The following is a 22984-nucleotide window of genomic DNA, read 5'->3' as shown; positions in this document are numbered from 1 at the left end:
GCTATTCTAAGTTGGAATATTGTGATATTTAGTCACAGATGCATTGAATGTACCAGTATCTTAATATGGTCTTCCATTCCCACCAGGTACTTTGCAGAGAATGAGAGTGAGCCTATGAGAGAGAATAAACCATGTGACATGGTTTATAGGCTCTTCAGCCTCATAAATGGGTCATTAAAAATGGATCTTAGAAGGCTGGGGCTATAGCTCAGTGGTAAAGTGCTTGCCTTGCATGTGTGAGGTACTGGGTTTGATCCTCAGAAATATATAAAAATAAATAAAGATACTGTGTGTTCATCTACAACTAAAAACATATTAAAAAAATAGAATGGCTCTTAGTTTTTTGGCTCAGTGGTAGAACACTTTCCTGGTATGTACAAAGCACTTCTGGGTTTTATTTTTAGCACTAAAAAAAGAAATTAACTAATACTAGTAATAATAAAATAATAAAAGTGATTCAAACCCAACAGCAAAGTGTTCCCTGCTTCACCCCAACCCAGAATCATGAAGTCATATTGCTGTGCCTCCAAAATAAACTTACACTATTAGTTCCTTCCCTACCCCTGCTTGGACCATCCTAATCCAAGCCACAAGCATGTGTCACCATACCCACAGTGCTGGATCCTAACTTTCTATCCCCATTTCTATCTGGCAATCCATTCTCCACACAATAGCCAAAGCAAACTTTTTGTTTTAAAATCAGCTTTATTGAAGCAAAACAGAGACACAAAAAGCAACTACTTTAAGAGAATACTTTGATGAAGTTTGACAAATGTATATACCTACTGTCACAATCAAGGTGGGATATTTCCACCACCCTAAAAATCCATCTGGGCTCTTTTGCAATTAGAATCACACTCCCACCTCTAGAAAACCCACTCTTCTTCCTTATATTAAAATAGATTTCTTTTCTCAAATTTCATAAAATGTTATCAACTTAAACTTTTGAAAATCCACATCATATCTCTCATTAACTTCAGCATTCAAATGGTTTTCTAGTTCAAATTCCTTATCATGACTGACAGGTCCCATATGATCTGGCCTCTGTCTACTTCTCCCTGATCTCTAACCTCTGGTTCAGAGGGGTGGGTTCTTTTCACACCATGAATAAATATAATGTATTCATTTATGTCTTGGAGTGTTTGAATTTCTTATTATTTCTTTTAAAATGTCCTTCCATTAATCATGCTTTTTCTTGGTATTCAGGTTCCTATTTCTCAAACTGCTTTCTTGAGAATCCAGTAAAGTTATATTCATCCTAATTCTTTTTTTCCCATGACCTCTACTCTATCTGAAATCAGCACATATATCCATTGACTTTCTCATCCACCTTCCCCTGTTAACTACTTCACCAACATGGGACTGTGCCTGTTTTTCTGGCCATTCAAAGATCAGCTCCAAGAATCATATCTGCCACAGGGCAGGTGCTCAACATCCGTACCATGTTTGGGAGTTATGCTTGAAGTATACTTGAGAGTGTTGTTTGAGTTTCACATTTGGACTCCAGTGGAAGCCATGTGTTCCCTTGGATGATGACAAAGAAGGATTTGTTGTAACATCCATCTCCTGAAGCTCTTGGGCTCAAGTTGGCTTCAAAGTCAACAAAATCACAAATCCTCATTAAGATTGAGGAGAGATGAATTACTGTGATGGAGATGTGTGGTACCTAGGAGTCCTTTATCCTTCCTCCTTCATTAACCCTGTTGCTTACTGCACTTTCAACAAGAATACTTAAAAAACATATATCTGACTGATGAAGGTAAAATGGCAAAGGGGTGGGGAGGAGAGACCAAAATCACTTTTTAAAAATCTGCCAAAGGCCACAAAATAGCAAGGAAATTCTTTTAGCTACAGGAGACCCAGACTGTTGAAAACCTTCTTTACGCTCAGGAGCTGGTTGGCAGAGAGGAAATAAAAAGTGATTTTAGATTGTGAGGACTTGGAAAGTGACACTATCACAGAAAGCACAGCCTAGTGATTAGAAAAGAGATTTTTTTCCAGGAGGGCTGTTACAAATGTGGAATGAGTTCAGAACTACAACCCCGAATGGAATGTTCCTGGGAAAATGTATTCTATAGAAATAAGACATCCAGGGTAATTTAGGGCTGTATTTTTAGGACTTTCAGATTGATTGCTTGAAGAACTCAGCTGGGATTTCTTTCCTCTGAAGACTGCATTGTACAATTAGATAGGGTATTACAGGTCATGGTCCACTGGCCTCAAAGCCCCGGGATCGGGCTCCCAAGAGGCAAGATGTGAGCTGAACTGAGCCTGTGACAAATCCTTGGTCCCCTGGGGAAGGTGCAGTGTTTCATGCAGAGGGGCCCTGACTTCTTTATAGATTCTAGCAGACATTTATGAAATACTTGCCATGGCCAAACTATCTTGTCAGTTAAAATAAAACATAAAAGAAGAAAGGTTGTTAGAACCTTGAATTCCACCGATGGTCTTTCAGGGTTTGTGAGCTCCCTGAAATTGAACGGAAGCTGTGTGCTTGTCCTTGTGCTTTTATGTGATCCTTAATTTGTATCAGATTTTCAAACATTATTTCTGACCCTGAAAAGATTAAAGACAAAGGATCCAATTGTTCCTAGAATTGACCAATTGATGATGTGCCGTGGCTCATGCATACGTGCAAGTCAGGCTTGTGACTGGTCCCGCCACCCTCTGTAAATCAGCTGCCAGGTCATTGGTGGTTTCAGTATGCATTCCTGTATTTTTTTTCAAAGTTTTTGCATATTTTTCTTTTTTCACACTTTTTATTGGTGTATTATAGTTGTACATATTGGTGGGATTTGTCGTGCGCAAGATATAACAACATAATTTGGACAATATTATTTCCACTATTTCTGGAATTTCCTCCTCTATACCCCCTCTCTCATCCCTTTTCTCTGCTCTATTGATCTCTCTTTCATTTTATTTTTTAAAATGTGGAAATAGAAGAGATACAGAGAACTGCTATTGGAGCAAGTTGTGCTTTGACTCTGTTGCATTTGAGAAAACCCTGGAAATATAGAAGCAGCATCTGTGACCATTAGCATAGGGTAGGTAGGTGTACAGGGCCTGCTTGCTAACTTGATAAAAAAAGGCAGGAAAGAGCAGGACATAATCCCATCTACCCTGCAGTGTGTGGCAGGATGATTGCAAGTTCAAGACCATCCTGGGCAATTTAGTGAGACTATTGTCTCAAAATAAAATTTAAAAATAGCTGGGGATGTAGCTCAGTGGCAGAGACCTTGTCTATCTTCTGTGAAAGCCCAGGTTTAATCCTTAAGACTGGGGGCGGGGGTAGGGGGTGGGGGGTTGCTGTTGGGGAAAGTGTTTCTGCATGGTAAACTGTTCATAGGAATCCCAGAGCCTGGTCTTGTGTCCTGCAGGAACTTGGAGTCACTTGATCGTCATTATAATAAAATCTCTCAATTAGTTTTAACTTTGGTGACTTTCAACTTTTTGACAGATGTCCAAAGCAGGTACAGAAGTTTAAATTAAAAAGTGACAATGAATCACTTAACATTGTTATTCTTCACATATTTTTTTTCACAGACTATGTAAGTGCTTTGAAAAATAATATGAAAGAAAGGGGGAAAAAGAAAACCACAGAATATTCTCCATGTACCAGCTGGGGGCAATCCAGTACTACAATTTTGAGAGTGGAGAAAATATGCACCAAAAAGATCATTTCTAATGTTGCTGCTACTGTGCAAACTGGTGTCTTTTTCTCTCCAATAAATATGTCTTGGTCCACTGAACACCATAGCAACAGAGCAGTGAACATCCAGTCAATTGAAAACGTCCTGTTTCCTTTGTAATGGCAAGTTTCCCACACCAAGTAATCCTTGGCTCAAGTGGCAACTGAGCTTCAGTCTTCCAGCTGTGGCAGCAGCTGGCTCAGGATTGCAAGCTGGGTATTCCCCAGTGCAGGAATTTTCTACACTCTTTAGAAGGTGCAGCAGGCTTTGCATTAAGCCTAGATGTCTAGTAATGGTGCCCAACCAGTATGCTTCTTGGGATGACATGGAAATGGTCACATTACTCAGATTGTATGATTTGTGATCAATTCCATGTACCTCTGGCATTGTTCTGAGTAGAATAGTTAATCAATGTCTTTCATGCCCCAATTAAAGACATGCAGTACTTGATATTGTATCCTTTTATTGATTCATCTTTTTTATTGGATTCTATGCATAATTCCACAGAAGATGCCAAGAAGCAGTTGACGTGCTCTCTTCATTTGTAGAGTGTCTCTTTAGGAGATAAAACTGTACCATACCTGAAATAGATCACTCAGGATTGTGCATCATAAAATAAATTGTAGTTAGTCAGAGAAGGGGAGGCTCTTTCTGATAAGCTGCAGTTGTCAGGAAAATGTTCACAGAGAATATGATTAATGCCCCCACTATATCCTGTCTTAATGTTGGCTGAGCATTGGGCAATACTGACCTGGGACATCTACAGCATTTAGCAGTATCTATTCTAGTTTTCCTCTTAGACAAAAGGATGCCAGATACATGACTCTGGTGTTTCTTTTTAGAGGGGCTATCTTTCTTACTTTTACAGAGCATTATAAAGTGAAATGTTGTTTGAGAGTTTTACATGCAATTTTCATACAATAACAATTGATTGTTTCTTGGGAGTTTTACTTTCTTTGTTGACAGGAAAACACTCTCGTACTATCTGCAGTTTTATTTTGCCAGTATTTTGGTTACTTTTATTCCTGAGTTTCATTTTTAGCTCATCATTTACTCCATCCTATATAAATTTAATCATTGTATCTCTGTAGTCCTCTGAATAATTGTTGACTGAGACTTACAGAACAGAATAAAAGTAATAACAGAGATACATTAGTGATTCCAAAGACTCAAGTTGATAAGATTAGAAAGTAATCTTCCTGGGAGATGAAAAAAAATATGGGTTCAAACACAAACTTGTATTTTTTGACAAGTCAGTACAAGGACTATTTTAAACAAAATTCGTAGAAGATTTATTGTCCTCTTTTTTTCTTTTTTTGGGAAGCTGTTGATATCTTAATCAGGGAACTTGTTCAAGGTTTTCAGACATAGATAAACAAACCCCTCATATTTTCATTTAAATTTTTGTTACTAGTGCATTTTGTCTACAAGTATGACTACTGTATTGAACAGATTCTAGAAGGTAAGGAGGTGCAGGCCAACTTTGGAATTTTAATAGAGACACTGTGTCTGTTGTTTGGAGAATGTTAGGACAGGGGTACATGTCACACAGCCTTTTCCCAACTAAGACTGGGATTTCAACTGAAGAATGATTAAAAGATGCCAGCTGGCTTTTTCAAAGTTCTCTTGGCCTGACTCAACCTTTTCTGGCTTCAGATTCCATTTCTCCTCTTAATCGTACCTGGTGATACCCTGCAACTCTTCTTCTCTGTTATTGATGTTCCCCATGTCTGAACATCTTGCCCACAGTTCAAAGCCTACTCATCCACCACTTTCTCCTAGGAACTCCCCTTGCCCAATCCAAAGTTGGACTGTGCCTCCTCACCTTCTAGAATCTCATATAATGTGTTGTCTGTATTTATCTTATGGCTGTTAAAATACTCTCTTTATAGTAATAAATAGAAAGATCTCATGTCTTCTACTTGAATTGTAAACTCTCAAATGACCAAATTTGAGGCTTTGCAACCCTGTCATAAACTTCCTCTAGAGTTTTATGTATGTGGTACTTAAATACTCATCAAATTACCGAATTGGCACTTATATCAGAAAATTACACCTACAGTGAAGGAGCTTTCTATTCTTTCAAACTTGGCAATTGTCTTACACTTAGTAGACACTAGATATTTGTGGAATGCAAGGTGGTAGTTGGGTGGACGAATGGGTTGTAAGAGGACACAGGAATGGAGAAAGTTAGATGGTCTGATGGGATGGACAGATAGATGGATGCATGAATGCTTTGAATTGGGGCTTTAGGTGACCATTAGCTTTTGTGCTGTTATGACTCTCATTTCTTCCCTGTGTAGCCCTATTGCTCACTACACCTTCACCTGAAAGTCTCTGAGAATCCCTACACATCAGGAATCATTGCCAGCAGAGATACAGCTCCAAGCATCATAGTTGCTTCAGGTAAGAAGCTTGTCTCCTTTGCTTGCTGCTGTAGATGGTGCTGATTTTAAAAAGCTAGATATCCGTGGTTGGAATTTAATGAGCAGGCTAGAAATATTATCAAAGGCACCTAAACCATTAACCCTGAAGCAAGTATGTTGAAAACCCCTGCTTGGACAAAATGCTTGCAGTCAAAATCCTTCTCAGGCCATGCAGACTGCTGATCTAGGCCATTATTAGTTTTTGTGGAAAGTTCTTTTCACTAAGGGTGATGTGCTCTTTCTAGGTAATATAGGTTCTGAACTGTCAGACAGCGACATCAGTATGTTTGTCTCTTCAGATGCAGGAAACACTTGGAGGCAGGTAAGAAAAGACCCTGGGTTGTATTGCCAAAGTTTAAATAGCATAAAAATTGTTCAATTTGGTTCAAGTTTAGGAACTTATTTAGCAGTGGTACATGCTACATATGAATCCTAAAACATATTACGTGTTTTTTTTTTCAATAAAAGTCTCAGGCTGGGGTTGTGGCTCAGTGGTAGAGTGCTCACCTCGCATGGGTGAGACCCTGGGTTTGATCCTCAGTACCACATAAAAAATAAATAAGTGAAATAAAGGTGTTTTGTTCAACTACAACTAAAAAATAAATTTAAAAATGTCGCAAACAAATCTTTTGAGTTTAGCAAATTTTTGTGCAATTTCATTTCTTTTGTTATTTAATAAAGATAATTCTTAATTAGGGCCTGGATGTAAAAACATTTATAAGTGAACATTTTTTTAAAATTAGATCTGATGGAATTTTTCCCATAAAAGAAAAAAACAGAATCCCTGTGGATTTATCAAATAGGAACTTGGAGCTTGAAGGGTTGATTGTATATCTAATTCCAAGTTGCCACCATAAATTCCCTTTTCCTTGAAGCCAGAACAGAGAAGAATGAAATGATATAGAAATGGCCATTACCCAGGTGGTATTTTGAGATGCTTAAATCTCATGTGTAAAAGACAGAGTAATAACCATCAGGATGCATATGTTAGATAAAGTAGAAATGGAATCACTTTAAACCAATGTGTTTAACTTAAATGCTTCCTGCCTTTCTTCTGAATGAAAATTAGACATCCATGGCTTATAAACCAGGCAGTTTATGAGGTTTAGCAATCATAACAAGATATGAGCCTAATGCATGATTGTTACACTTCAAAAAATATGTTTTAATAACCCACTGATGTTTAATTATCATACAATAACTAGCACTGTAAATTAAAATCTAATGCACAGGTAATCACACTTGGCAATGAGAGCACTCTACTTTGAATTTTAGAAAAAAAAACATCTACATGATAGTCCAGTTGCCACTTATTACCTTCAAATGTTTGAAGAAAATCTGTGGAATTCTCAAATTTTAAGAAAAGCATGGCAGGGAAAAAGAATTGCATAAGAAACCTCAGAGTAACAAATCTTAGAGCTACACAGAAATTCTTTAAGGAAGAAGCTTCCTCTGGAAAAGAGAGACCCACTATTCCATTTTCTTCCTCCCAACACCCTAAACAAGCCATGGAAATCTCTACTTCTATGGTCCTGGTGTGTGTCTTGGGTATAAGAAAGAAACAAGGGGAATAAAAGTATCTGTGTATATCATCCAACAAGGCTTTGTAGCAATCTGACTATAAGTATAGCACACATCTGGTAGAGAGGATTTAGAGATGTTGCCTCATGTTTCCATTTGACTTCAAATTATTTGCTTCATATTTTGAGAAAGGCCCACTAGCACATGTGTCCAAGGTGACAATTTCATTTTGATCAGAACTACTTGCAACTTGGTGGAACTTTTGTGAATTAAACAAGAGTACCTTTCTTTGGTAACACTTGGAAAGTTGGAATAATAGATAGAACAGGGTACCATAACACAGCAAGTCCCAGTTCCCATCAGGGACTGTTTGCATGGTCTTTGGCAAGTCACTACATCTGTCTAAACCTTAATCTTTTAATCTGTAAAAATGAAACTATTGAAGAAACCAATCTTTAAGACTCCATTCATCTAGAGATACATATGCAGTTTCCTGATATTTTGACATCATCAAAAATGAAAATAAACGGATATTACCCTAATGATAAGAGAATATTAACACAAACACATACTAGATGTTTTTAAATTCATTTTCTTCATACCTAAATATCATTTTTACATAGCGCCAATGGTACATGTAGCCTATGTTGGGAAACATTGTTTAGCTCTATTCCCCGCCAAATTTATGGAGATCTATTTTTGTCCTGGGAGGAATTTTTGCTCTCATATGAAAACTAATTCTCTGTACAGTAGGTGTGTGTGGACATGTGTCCATGTGTGTTCATTTTCCTCATCTAGATCTTTGAAGAAGAGCACAGAGTTTTGTACCTAGATCAAGGTGGAGTCCTGGTGGCCATGAAACACACTTCTCTTCCAATTCGACATCTTTGGTAAGGACACCTGCTGCCTGGGGACATGCACCTGCTGGTTCTGCACTACAGGACTGGCCTGGGAATCAGGCTATCACACTGTGACTGTGCTTAGTAAAGTGTCAAGATGAGCTTGACTTTTATCTACACCTTTGCTCCACTAAAAGAAGATTGTTGCCTGCAGTTTTTGGCAGGGGGAAGGTAGAAGTATAAAAGTGGGGGGGGTGAATTTTGTTCTGAAAAGAAGAATTGCATTATGGTTTTCAAATGTGACAGTCACAACCTACCACCAGTACCTTTTTCTCTCATTGCAATCACAGGTAGAAGGATGTTCACTACTACTCAGTCTCTGAGTAGTTAAACTACTTGGTGTTATGTCCCAAATAACATCTCCTCAAATACAGGATGTGTTATGTACATTCTGCACAGAGATTAGCAGTTTATGATGGTCATACTCCTGTATCTCCTGTGAAGCTTCCTGAGCTTCCTTTTTTGAGGTGACATTCTGCCACTTTGCCTGTATGTCGTCCCCTGATGGATGTGCAAGGTCTAGCTTCCAGAGGGGTTTCCAGTCGGCTTCTTCCTCTGTGTTTGAAAGTGACTGTCTCACATGTGAGCTTGTTCGAAATCAAAAGCCTGGTTTTCCCTCTAAGTTGTCACTTTGATGACTGAAGAGAAGGCAACAGCAGAAAAAAACAAGGCTTAGTTAGCCTGGGGAACAGAAATCCACAGAGAAGGACAGCGAAAGAAAATCTCCTGTAACAAAATGCCAGAAGCTGGTTCACTCATAAAGAACAGAAATTTATAGCTCTCAGTTCTGGAGTCTGAAAGTCCAAGATCAAAGAGGCCCTGACAGATTCAGTGCCTGGTGAGGACTCTGCTTTCTGGTTCCCAAATGGTGCCTTCTTTCTGTGGTATCACCTGGTGAAATGAGCAAAACAATTATTGAGGCCCTTATAAGTCTTTAACCCCGTTCATGAGAGCTCTGCCCTTATGACCTGATCATCTCCCAAAGCATCCACCTCCTAATACTACCAACATATGTGAGGGCACAAACATTCAGACCATAATGGTAACCCTCAGAGTGGCACACTTCTCCACTCTCATTCTCAAGGGCCCATCCTTCAGTTCTCATCCATTAATTCAACAAGGGGAGCTATGATTTATAACAATGTAAAACCTGCCACATTTTGGAATTTGCCATTTAGAGATAGGTCTGTTGAAATCTATCTTCAGGATCACATGCTGCTAGATACCAGTGAGGATTTGGAGAGGGTCACACTGAGGTCTAAAGACTAATAAAATATCTAAGTTAAAAAAAATCAGCCAGAGACTCTTATTATTCCCATTTTGCACAATTCTCCCTTATTGGGATTTTAATGCATGAGTCCCACTGGTTTGGCTACCTGTATTTGTGCCCTTTGATATAATGAAGAAGGCCTAATCAGATGTAAGGAGGGCTCATTTTGACAATGCCTGAACTGCCTTTAAAAATGCAGCCTTTCTTGGTTGATAGCATATTTTCTTAGAAAGAACTTTTTATATTTTCTCTTGAGATCCTTGACTGTTGTTTTCCTCTATCACTAGGTTGAGTTTTGATGAGGGAAGATCTTGGAGCAAATACAGTTTCACTTCTATCCCACTTTTTGTGGATGGTGTTCTGGGTGAACCTGGAGAAGAAACACTGATCATGATGTAAGTGGAAAGCTATGGTATGGTTCAGCCTTAATATAGGAGAGTAAATCCAAAAAGGTGTTTTATAGCTGAGACTGCTTTGATTTGATGCTGTTAGGTTTGAAGTTGTTATCACAGTCAGTGCCCCCTGATACAGGAGTCCCTAGCAAAAAAGGAGGAAAAAAATATGGGCAGTCATTTTCTTGGCTCTGATAGGTTTGAGGAGACTCAGACTGGGGGTGGTAGCAGAAGAGAAAAGCTCTTTTCTTTCTATATTCAATGAGTTAGGGAAATTAGAAGGAATTATTTCAAGAGCAAATAAAACTATGCATTTAAAATTTTAATATAAGCAGAGTGTATATGCAGAAAATCTCAGGGGTCTAAATATAATTTCTATTTCAGTCAGAACACAGAATTTGATCAAAACCCCACAAGGGATTGTATTTTTCTCTGGCTCTTTACCTAACCCAATTGTAAGGCATATTAGGAAAACCATGAGAACAATCTGTTCTTGTGAAATTGCATTTACACTCATTCTTGTCTGAAAAGTGATGATCATTAATTTGTGAAAGACTTGATTAATGACTCGGCTGCCTATGGGTTTCAAAATATGGGCTTTGAACTTGGAATACGAAACTGTGATATTTCCTTCCCCTAGAAAATTGGCCATGGAAAAATAGAAAAGGAAGGTTTCAAAGTAGTTGATCCTGTCATCGTTGAAAATTTCAAAATCGAAGTAAATAATTGGCTTGTTTTCTAACCCCATACTGTACTTTTTTCAATGATAGAAAACATCAAGAAAAATTTAATATGCCTAATAGCTATGCTTTTGCTCATGGGAAACATAGCTATATTAGCAATTTATTTCCTAATTTGCTTTTATTCAGTTTTTATATTTGCAGAACATAAATTTTAAAAAGCTGATCTAAAAATTTACTTTGTGGCTTTTATCTACATGTATTATTGTTGATTCAATCACTGCATTAAACACCTGAGTCTCTGAGTAGGGAGAGTAGAATGTTCAATGTAGGAGCACGTCATTACCATTTGGCTGTGGTGTCTACTTCCCTAGGACTGGTGGAAACACCAAATAGCATGGAAACCAAAAACAAAAAACGAATATATTAGCTCTGGAATTTTCAAGTATAATCTTGGACCACCTAGAATGCACTTCTTGTGACTGTTTTCTCTGTCATTTTTGTCAATTATTGTTGTGGTACAACATATACAAGTAAACTCTTAAGTTAATTATCCTGAGATCCATCTGTACCCATGTTTAGTGGCTTGGATTTGGTATGGATGAACCTTTTTGAGCCTCAAGTTATCCATCTTTAATGAGGAGTCCATAATGGAATCCTCTTCATAAATGTATTTGGAGAATTAAAAGCTTTGACCCATATAATGTGCCTGGCATAACACATGACACCCCTGTGAACACCAGATTCAGAGTTAACACAACAAATGCAAGCTCTTGTTAATACTGTTGCCATTGTGATTATCGTGTTTCCTTTTATCATCATGAACTCTGTAGAGTGTTTGGACACTTCAGCCACCGCTCTGAAAGGCAGCTGGTTAAAGTGGACTACAAGTCCATTTTCGACAGATGGTGTTCCGGGGAGGACTACAGGCCTTGGCAGCTACACAGCCAGGTAAGGGGAAGACAGCTAAGACTGAGCCCTGGGCAGGGCATATGAGAGGTGCTCAAGGAAAGCTCATCCTTCAGGCTAAGAAACTGGAGATCTCTAAGCCAAAATGCCCATTTCTTCCTTTCGTTCTTTCTTACATATTTTGCATGACACAGCATTGAACAAACTCAACATTTATATCTTGTTGTGAAGTTATTTCTGTTTTATTATGCTAGAATATAATGAGATAAAATTCAAATGTGCTTGGCTTAGACTTACAACTCAAAATGAAATACCAACTCAGCACTGAGTTTCAAACATAATTTATCTGAGCATGTCATACAGTGGGGGCGGGGTGAGGAAAAGATCTTCCATTTTGTCTACCAATTCAGACAGAGGCAATGCATAAAATAACAAAGTAATGTTCCCTAAGCAGTTCCAGAACAACCCTTCCTGTCCATTTCCTGGATTCCCTGGGAATACATAGTACTTCTTGCCTCCTTCTAAGGTACTCAAAGTATAGGAATACAGAATTATGAATAGGAAATTTTCCTACATCCTGGCCTCTTAATTAGTTATTCAGCTCACATCAAAAGGCTTGGATGAAAATGTCCCTTTAATTTTCTAGGGCAGGAACCATTTCTACAGCCCTCCCTGAGGATCTAGTGGAAGTTCTTATTGCAAAGCCATCACTTTGTTCAGGCAGTGAAACATGGTGGGCTCCAAACTAAGGAATGCATTTGCATGAAGATGTGTAATGTAGCCTCAGGAAAGACAGCCTAGAACCAATTAAACACAATTCTGCTCTCGTTGTTCAGAAGCACAAAAGAAGCTATGTTTGACAGTGGGCGCTGCATTAGCTAGAAACACCCTCAACAATAAAATTATCCCTCACTTACATTGCTGCTATTTTCCCCTTTGGAATGCATAAGCATTGTGATATTCAAAGCTTTTGTTTATTTCATGGAAAACACTGAATTTAGCTCTCTTTTTTGTCTGGTAGATGAACATAAAATCAGTACTATAAAGATGTGTGGGCAGAAGCATAATAAATTTGGACAAAATAGTTCTTTACATTTCTTAGCAACACTCGTATTTCGTATGCTCATAAATGACCAACTGTATAAATCTTTTGTTAGAGGAGAATTGAACTTAATTACCACTGGTTTGCCAACTAGTTATAATCTATCTTAATTATCTGTGTGTCCTCTGTAGCACTAAGATGTAACCCTCCCCCAGTACCAGTTTGTTAAACACATGAAGAGTTAGGGATTTATTGGACAAATTCTCAGTGCTTCTTAGGATTATCTTTATAGTCATAAATTATGATATACATCAAAAACAAAATTCTGTTAGCACAAAGTACCACACCAGAGTCTGTATTACACTAAGGTTTGTTAATATCTCCCTAACCTTCCCTAATGTGGAGCAGGAAACATACAAGCTATGTGCCCAGCTGTGTATGATGGTTGTCTGCTCACAGGGGGAAGCATGCATCATGGGAGCCAAGAGGATATACAAGAAGCGAAAATCTGAGTGGAAGTGTATGCAAGGAAAATATGCAGGAGCTATGGAATCTGAACCCTGTGTTTGCACAGAAGCTGATTTTGACTGGTGAGCTGGCACCATTATTCCATGGAGTCATTCTATATTTCAAATACACATGGCCCTTGAAGAGAGTTTAGAATGGAAATAGTAGTGACATATGTAGGGCTCATGGCAAACCTCAGATTCTTATAAGATTATCTCTTGGGGACATCATGGTTATTAGTTATATGCCTACATGATGACAAAACCAGGCATTTCTTTAGATTTAAAGAGGATTAAGAAGATAGTTGGTAATTATCTTCATAGAGTTAATGGATACCTTGATCAAAAAGAGAAGCTAGATCTATCCTATGTTACTTTGGACAGCAACTCTGAAAACAATAATTGTACTTTGCAGGGTACGAAGATAAAGTCTAGATAAATTCTTTCTGGAATCCAGGGTTTTCAGTAGGAAATGATTGTCTTATAAGGCAGTAAATTCTCTGTCTCTGAGAATTTATACCTGTCCTGCACTTTGGCACTGACATCCTGAAATACATTTATAAGAAATCTTACCATGGGTTTTTAAGTCAGTCATCACAACCCTCTTTCCCATCATGCACTTTATTCAAGGAGGATTTGCAGAGGAAGTTAGCATGTTACACTACCAGCTTAGCTTTGGCCTTATGTAACAGTCATTTGTTTTCGGAGAGCAAATTTATTCTCTGGTAGAAAATTTAAGAGGATAAGTAAGAAGAGATACTCCAATTTCCTGGTTTCTCCTGGAGACACTTCTTTAGGTTTATTTTCTGCAAGGTTCCAAAAGCAACAGAATACAACAGACACTAGTATGGCAGTATGTAAAAATGTAGATGTGTAACTGATGTGATTCTGCAATCTGTACATGGGGTAAAAATGGGAGTTCATAACTCACTTGAATCAGATGTATGAAATATGATATATCAAAAACTATGTAATGTTTTGAACAACTAATAATAATAAAAACAATAGTTTGGATTTTATTTTGTCAAATAACATGTTTAAAATATGGAAGTACTTGGGGAATTAAATATCAACTGTTTAACATCCTGTTAAGAATCTGCTCAAAAACAAACTTTCATACTTTACTTTGCATAGATGTACTACATTTTATGTCTTCACCAGTTAATAGTGTTGATTCAGTGCTGGTTTTAACTCTTTCTTAAGATATATCTCTGAGTATATGATTCTATGCAAAGAAAGGCAGTTTTTTATCTTTAATTCTATTTTAATATCTTGGATTACCAGATTCTGTTGTATATACATGTGGGCTTGTAATAGGTTTACAATTACAAGTAGAAGTGCTGTCTAATGTCTGCATTTTTGTGCATCTAATGTTCAGTAATTGACCCTTCTGGTAATCTTGAATTTTTTTATGCTGTAAAGTAATAACTTTGAGCAGGATGAAGATTTGAACTGTTCTTTGGGATTCTAACTTGTCTCATTTTCTTCCTCTTAGCTGATACACCTCCTTCTGACTATATGCCACCTGATGAACAGCTGGGCCAAGATAATGCCCAGCCTATGGATACAAGCAATAATACGATTTCTCAGATTATGCCCAGTATATCCAGCAGAGGTAAGAGAAGTATATTTTATCTTTTATCAGGAAGTTATGTTCAACCATGTTGATTTTATTGTAACTGTGTTTTTTCTTTGTTTAATTTTCTTTTTTTAATCAGTGGATCTTTTATTTATTATTATTATACCTGGTGCTGAGGATTGAACCCAGGGCCTCACACATGCCAGGCAAGTGCTCTATCACTGAGCTGGCTTCTTTCAAGTAACATAGTATTGTCAAGATACATTCATGTTATAACATAATAGCTTGTTCCTTTTTATGGCTGAACAGTGGGGTTTTTTTGTATAGATATACCACATTTTACCTATTCACCAGTCAGTAGGCATTTTAACTGTTTCTTGTTTTTGTTTTCTTTAGTATGAATAATATTCTTAGAAACTTTTGTATAAAAGTCTTTGTGTGGACACCGTTTTTGTTTCTTGGGAAGATACCCAGGAGTAGAATCGCTGTGTCATATAGTAAGTTTAACCATTGAAGGAAAACTGTGAACCTTCTCCAATGTAGCTGTAACTTTTTACACCTGCAGCATATCAGGGTATGAGTTTTTCATAATCTGTTAACACGTACTACTATATCTGTCTTTTTGATTATAGTCATTTTAGTGAGTATGAAGTGCACATTGTGGTTTCAGTTTTATACTTCTAATGAGTAATGATGTTGAGCATTTTAAAAATTTTTCTTTGATGAAATGTTTATTTTATGTTTTTTTGCCCATTGAGTTGTTTATCTTTTTATTAAGTTGTACAAGTTCTTTATATATTCTGGATTTGAATTCTTTATCAGAAAGTGATTTACAAATATTTTATCTCAGTAGATTTTGTTTTCTTAATAATGTTTTCTGAAGCACAGTAGCTTTAAATTTTGATGAAGTCAAGTTTATCAATTTTTTCTGGATCATGTTTTTTGGTATTGTATCTAAGAAATCACTATCTGTTCCAGGTATGTATAGATTTATCTTTACAAAAAATATTCTTCTGTGTTTATTCTATGTGTTCTATAGGTTTACCTCTTATATTTAGGTCTCTGATTCATTTGAGTTATGTTTGTGTATACCATATGGTAAATATCTATATTTTTTGTTCTCCATTGCACTGACATCTTTATTAGAAATCACTTTATAATAAAAATTTACAAATGTGAGGGTTTGTTTAGGGCCTCTCAGTTTTGTTCATTGATTGTATATCTGTACCTCTTTGTCTTGATTACCAAAGCTTGATATTGAGGATTTTTCCACATAATTTTTTTATTGCAGTAAAATACACATAAAATTTATCATCTTAACCATTTTAAAGTCATATAGTTTGTTGCCATTAATTACATTCATAATGTGCAGTGGTTACCCTCTTACATCTCTGTAACTGTTTTCACCTTATGAAACCAAAGAAAATTTCTGTACCAATTAAACAATAACTCTACATATCTTCCTTCCCTAGCTCCTGGAAACCACCATTCTATTTTATTCCTTCTTTCTTCTCTTTTTCTCTCCCTCTCATTAATCCAGGACCTCACTCAAGTGCTCTATCACCCAGCCCCACCATTCTACATTTTGTCTATTTGTCTTTTTATGACTGACTTATTTTACTTAGCATAATATCCTCAGCTTCATCTTTTGTAGTAAGATGAGTAATATTTCACTGTATGTTCACACCACATTTTGTTTATCCAGCATGCACTGATGAACACTTGGGTTACCTCTAGGTTTTGGATATTAAAGATAACTTTTTGAAACCCTCCTTTCAATTCTGCTATTGTGGGGTATCATAGGTTCTGTGCATTTCAACTAGGTGAAGGTGGTTGACATTATTGTTCAAGTTTTCTATATCCTTATTTCCTTCCTAATTATTCAATCATTTATTGAGAAGGGGGGATTGACGTTCCCAACTATTGCTGAATTGTATATTTCTACATTCAGTTCTGTTGAGATTAACCTTACATGTTTTGGGATTCTGTGGTTTGTATAATTCAGCATACAATTCAGTGGTGTTCAGTACATCTACAGTGTTGCTACCACTGTTACTGTCCGTACCTATTATAAAGCTCCCTATTCTCTCTTCTCTGGCCCCTGATAAATACTCTTTTTACTTTTCATCTCTGTAATGGCTACTTGAGGTATTTAAGAGAAATGATGTATTTAGGAACTTTATGTCTAGCTTATTTCACTTAGTATGGATGGCATTTTCAAGATTTATCCATGTTATAGCATGTATTAGAAATTAATTCCTGCTGGGTGCGGTGGTGCAAGCCTGTGATCACACTGGCTTGGGAGGCTGAGGCAGGAGGATTGGTAGTTCAAAGTCAGCCTCAGCAACTTAACCAGGCTCTAGTAACTTAGCAAGACCTGGTCATTAAATAAAATATAAAAAGTGTAGGGGATATGGCTCAGTGATTGAGTGTGGCTGAATTTTAATCCCCAGTGATAAAAAAGAAAAGAGAGAGAGAGAGAGAGAGAGAGAGAGAAAGATTCCTTCTTTCCTTCTTAAGGCCAAATTATACTCCATTGTATGTATGTACACTTTTTTTCTCTCTTATCTATTGATGGTTTGGTGTTTTTCTACCTTTTTTGGTTGTTGTGAATCATGCTGTTATGTTTGAGTGTCTGCTTATAATCCTCTTGAATATGATATTCTTGAAAATAGAATTGATGTGTGATATGCTAATTATGTTTAACTTTTCAAAACCACCAAACTGTTTTGTACAGCAGCTGCATCATTTGACATTCCTACCATCTACGCATAAAGGTTCCACTTTTCCCATGTACATGCTAATGCTTGTTTTTGATGTTTTTTTCTTTTTAAAAATTACCATCCAATGGATATGAAGTGATTCTAATTGTGGGTTTTTAATTGTCTCCTTTTTAAATTGACAGTAAAAAATGGTATATTTTTTATGGTGTCATTGTGGTTTTAAAGTCACTTTGTTTTGAGACTTTAAGTTCTGTGGATTTTTATTCACAGAGTTACCTTACAACCTCTTAGGGAAGTGTGATCCCAGCTAGAAGCCTCATGGTCATGATAATAAAATTAAAAGGTCATCACTCTGGACAGCACTGGTGGGGGACAACAGGCTGCTTTTGTGGATGAAGCAGCCACTTTCCACAGGAAAACAGCTGCCCCATGTCCACCTGCACCCAAAAGAACTACCTACCAAACCACCCAACAATTCCCTGCAAATCTGTCTGACCATGCAGAGAAGAAGTGTAAATGGAATGTCAGCACACATGAAAAGTCAGTCACAACAAGGCACTTGGGGAAATAGATATCAATAAGGATGTTAGGAGATCAGGACCAGTACAAAATGAGTGATAAGATCAGGGATAATTTCAACAGGGCGGTAGTTGAACACACTATCCTTGAAAGAATCAAGTGTATACTCACCATAGCATTGAAATTTGAAAACAATAGGCAATGCAGACGTAGATGATTTTAGTAATCCATGCTCTCTTTAAAATGAGGCTTTGAGAGAAGAATGAGATAAGTGTGAGTTTTGCATTTTGTGTCCAGAACATGATGTGATGAAAGGAATATATGGAGTAGGTGACATGCGTATTTCTTCCACCATTTCTGGGAGCATGTTTTGAAACCCTAACATTTAGAGTTTGGGAATAAAAATAGGTGTTCTCTGGGTTTATGTATATATAGATGATGCATGAATAGACCGTATGGTGAATAAAAAATATAACAGGTTACTATTTTAAATAATGGATTGAATTGATATTTTAAAAAATACATGAAATCTGGTATTCACATACAAACATTCAATCCAAGTAGGTATACATGTAGTGGTAATATTAGGGTTACTAATTATAACCAACTGTGTTTGAGTTTTGCTTTGAAAATGATGATGGAATTAAAAAGTTATGTGATATAAAAGAAATCTCTTGAAAAATCAAGAAAAGCAACATGGAGAAATACATAGGATCTGATACAGGGAGTGAATGAAAGTGAATCATATGCTTATCAATTTTTGAATTGTGGATGAAATGATACATCTTCTGATATATATATAGTGAATAAATATGAATATAACAATTTTGAATAAAAATTTAATTCAAAATACACATCATGTCCCATATGAATATACTTTCATTGATGTTAAACTGGGTCACTTACTGTAGAAATATTAGGGTTAGTACTAAATATTCACTGAAGATCATATTGAGTATTCTGAAATGCATATGGATGTCAAGAAAATTAATATTTCTAAAAAATATCTCCTGAAAAATTGATCATGAATCCACACAGATTGACATGAAAGAATCAAGGTAGTATAAGTAAATGACACATATAATTCATGTTTGCAAATTCATACTATATATATATATATATATATATATATATATATATATATATATATATAGTTATGTGTATATTTTTAGTACATTAATATGTAATAGAGTGTATGCCAATCGAAATTCATAAGGGGATATATATCCTTCACATATGTACCCAAAATATTCATTTTCCTCTACATTGTTTCATGTCTAAACTTGTTGAAGTATAAAGCTCACCACAGCTTGAATTTTCAGTTACCTCAGTGTATTGGGGGGCAGTGATCTCTTCATGAATTTCGAATTTAATAAAGTGAGAGTACTCTCAAAAATATTCCTGTCATGGCAGTAGGATTATATATATGTATATAAAAATATGCATTGTGACCCAGGCGACAGAGACAGGGAGTCAGGAAGTTACATATTTGTCAATTTTGAAAATTCTTGGAGAAATAAAAAGAGAAAAATGTGCCACAGATTTTTAAATATGTATCTCTGATGAAGCAAAAAGCAAGTCCAAGTATACACCATACCTCCTATCAAATGCCTCAACTTCTATTACTTTAGGATTATTTTTATCAATGTTAGGATAACTAGTCAGAGCCTAGAAGGTTATGGGTTAGTGTCAGAGATTCAATATTTCAAATGGCAAAGCGGAAAATGAGTCTAATACATATGGGAACACGTGGCACAAAAATCTTCCACTTTCATCCACCACAATGCCTGGACATTACTACCACCCCAAAGAAGACACAATGAGAGGAGAAGAGGGAAAAAATCTGTGAATACATATCTGCAATTGGAAATTCTGAGGAGCTCAAAAACATGGGATTGGCGGAAGAGATCCCAAAAGTAGAGGACAGGGTAAACATTCCACAAACATGGAACTTTGCTGGCCTAATGACTTCTTGACTATTTGACTCTGTCATCCGTGCACTAGAAATATAGCTTTGTGCTTTAGCTTTCTTTGTAGTGAGATCATGAAAGCTTGGTCTGAGTCTATGTGAACAGGAGGACATGGGTTCATATTTTCCAATAGGAACAGGAGGCAGCAGAGCTGAATCCAGTCTATGCAGGTAACTGTGGCCTTTGGAGTATGAATGACTCCCTGGGAGGTTTGTGAAGCCTTTGTCTCTGCCCAGTTTTAATGGCATTTCTTACAGCTTCCCTGGAAAATTGGTGTTTGTTTTTGAAATACAAAAGGTCAACCAGGACACAGTGCTGGAGAGAACTCTGCCACGTGGGGTGAGTCAGGGTCTGAAGGCAAAAACACAAACTGTTCTGCTACCCCATATATCTTTCCCACTTGAGAGTAGCAACTTGTTTCTGAGCATCACACCAAATCCTCTCCCCACAACAACATGCCTTTATATTTTCGGATCTCCTGGCTGCACCTTGTCAGTCACATATCATTTGGAAGCCAATGACAGAAACACAGGGGACCACCACAGATGTTGGATCACACACGTGCACTCCATTGCTCCAGGCCCAGTTCCCTGCTGGCTCCTATTCACTGGCATCTCTGTACTTCACCATGGTCATGAATTCCACTCAGTCAAAAATAGCACTCGCTGGTTCAGTCATGATGAGCAACAGGAGATCTAAAGGTTCTCCAGGGATTTCTGGTCATGGGATTCTCAAAAACTTCATGGTATTGGCCTAGCCATATTTCAAGAATGAAGAAGATGACACTGTGGGTTTTGATTCCCTCAGGAGCCATTAAGTGTTGAGGAATCTCCTGTCAGTAAAAGCTCTGGAGATCGCATGCAGGCAAGGTTCCCAAGGAGGGGGGAAAGGTCACAGGAATCCAGGCCCATTGGGGTCTAAAATATGAGGTTCCTGTGAGTTTTGGCTCTCAATTATAGCTGAAAAGGCTTTCACAGCAAAATCATGTGAAATCCTGGCTGAGATTCCCAGTGCTGTGGAAAAAGCCACCCTCGGCCTAGATCTCAGTTTCCAAAGGCTCCTCTAAAGCCTGGCCTTCTAAAATCCCAACACAATTCATGGCAATATTTCTCTGAGATCGGTTCCAGAACTCAGTCTCTAATGGCATCACAACAGAGTTCAAGCTGAGGTGGACCCAGTCATCTTTTCCAACCACCACACAAAAGACCACTATTCTAACAAAAACACTCTCACATGGCCCTCATCTTGTTCCATACAGACACTCATCATAACATTCTTGCTGGGGGTTTCTATAGGGTGAGCAGTCTTAGATGGTGTGCAAAGTAAGCTCTCATGCCCATCATATGCCAAAAGTCATGGTGGCCTGGACACCCTTCCTGAGAAACAGGATAGATAAAATGGGCCTGTAGTTAATACTGCTCTGCTTGTCAAATTAGAGGCCTCCTGCCTGTCAGGGGTAACTTCTTTATGTGTACTGGACTCATGAGAAAACCCAAACACCTGTGTGCTAGTTAATGGAGGGCTTGCAACAACTCATTTGACCCAGAGGATCCCTGTTCTGACTTCATAGGGGTCAGGAGCCTGACCAGAGGAAGGCAAGAGACTTCATCCCATAGTACACTTCTTTTTCATCCCTTTAGATTGGGATGGACACATGGAATTTTTCTTGAGTTTCCTGGGGTGCTGAGAATGTAATTCACAGCCACACACAGGGCCAAGAGTCTGATTCAGACACAGCTTTTACAAAGCACTTTACTTCAAAGGCACAGATTAGGCCTCTTCATTTCCATTTGAAACTGTTTTCTTGAGGAGTCCCAAAGGAGTGCCCTAAGGCAAACACCTCCCTGACATACAGGGGAACAGAACAATAGGGAAGAAAGAAGCCTGGAGAAAAACTTTTCTTTAATTGAACACTGTGGCACTGACAGCTCCTAATCATGCAACTTGGGTTACTATCTATCCAAGCAGGGATTCTCCAGAGAGATCCTTACCAGTCATGCTAATTTTTGAGTTTTCTGAGATGCTTGGCATGCCCTTCAGCAATCCAGTCCATGGCCCTGTCACAGAGCTTGAATGTGGTACACATCTTGGACACAAAACCTCAAACCCCTTCAGAGAGTGGCCAAAATTCAGGAAGAATACAGGAACTTAAGATCTTGGTAGGTGTTGCCAATCTGCAAGGCAAGCAGCAGTCCATTCATAAATTGGCCATGAGGAGTCCTGCAAAGATTTCCACTAGACAGGACACATTCACGGCTGCATTCTTCTCTCTACTCTCTTTAACCACAAACCCAGTGGGATCCACTGACATAATAAGGCTCACTAGTTAACAGTCTATTTCAAACCAACAATAACAACAAAAAATCGTTTTTCCTTCATGTTCTCAGAACATGAGACAAAACGACAAACTGAAACACACACCCACTGAGACACACAAACCACCCCTGTATTTGGTCTGCATCTATCCACTCTGTACTCTGACTGGTGGGTGAAAATATGTTCCTCAGCAGTGGCCTGTCCTGTCTCAGCTCTGGTCTCCTTGGCCATCTCTGTGTAGTTGTCAAGAGTGAGCAATGAGTCAACACTTCTTTCTCAGAAAGGCGCCTTTTGAGACCATTCACGGCATTTGGCTGTCCACACATCACTAGGTATCAACAAAGAATGACTCTGGTTTTGGTACAGACAATCAAGTGAGCCCACTGGAAGTGGAACTGCCTCTGGATGCCTCGCCTCCTGGATCCCAAGTTCAGAGAGTTCCATCACCAAGGAAGTGAATTGAGGTCACTTCCTTGAGGGAAGTGAATGAGGTCACTGTCTTGGCAACCACTTTGTCCTAACAGTTGTTTCCAAGGGTCCCAT

At 37.7% G+C, this 22984-nt stretch overlaps 1 protein-coding gene across 1 annotated transcript in view; it reads left to right on the top strand.

The window, feature by feature from the left end:
* Positions 1–13422, top strand: part of LOC143640177 (VPS10 domain-containing receptor SorCS1-like) — a 130726-nt gene extending 117304 nt beyond the window's left edge. The window contains 6 exon segments of the mRNA XM_077108075.1: positions 5993–6095; positions 6361–6437; positions 8435–8526; positions 10093–10200; positions 11711–11828; positions 13288–13422. Coding sequence (XP_076964190.1) covers positions 5993–6095; positions 6361–6437; positions 8435–8526; positions 10093–10200; positions 11711–11828; positions 13288–13422 — 633 coding nt within the window.
* The last annotated feature ends 9562 nt before the right edge of the window (positions 13423–22984 follow it).

This window comes from Callospermophilus lateralis, unplaced genomic scaffold, assembly GCF_048772815.1.
Source record: "Callospermophilus lateralis isolate mCalLat2 unplaced genomic scaffold, mCalLat2.hap1 Scaffold_130, whole genome shotgun sequence".
Taxonomy (NCBI): domain Eukaryota; kingdom Metazoa; phylum Chordata; class Mammalia; order Rodentia; family Sciuridae; genus Callospermophilus; species Callospermophilus lateralis.
The sequence above is the reverse complement of the archived record's forward strand: the minus strand, read 5'-3'. Positions and strand labels throughout refer to the sequence as shown.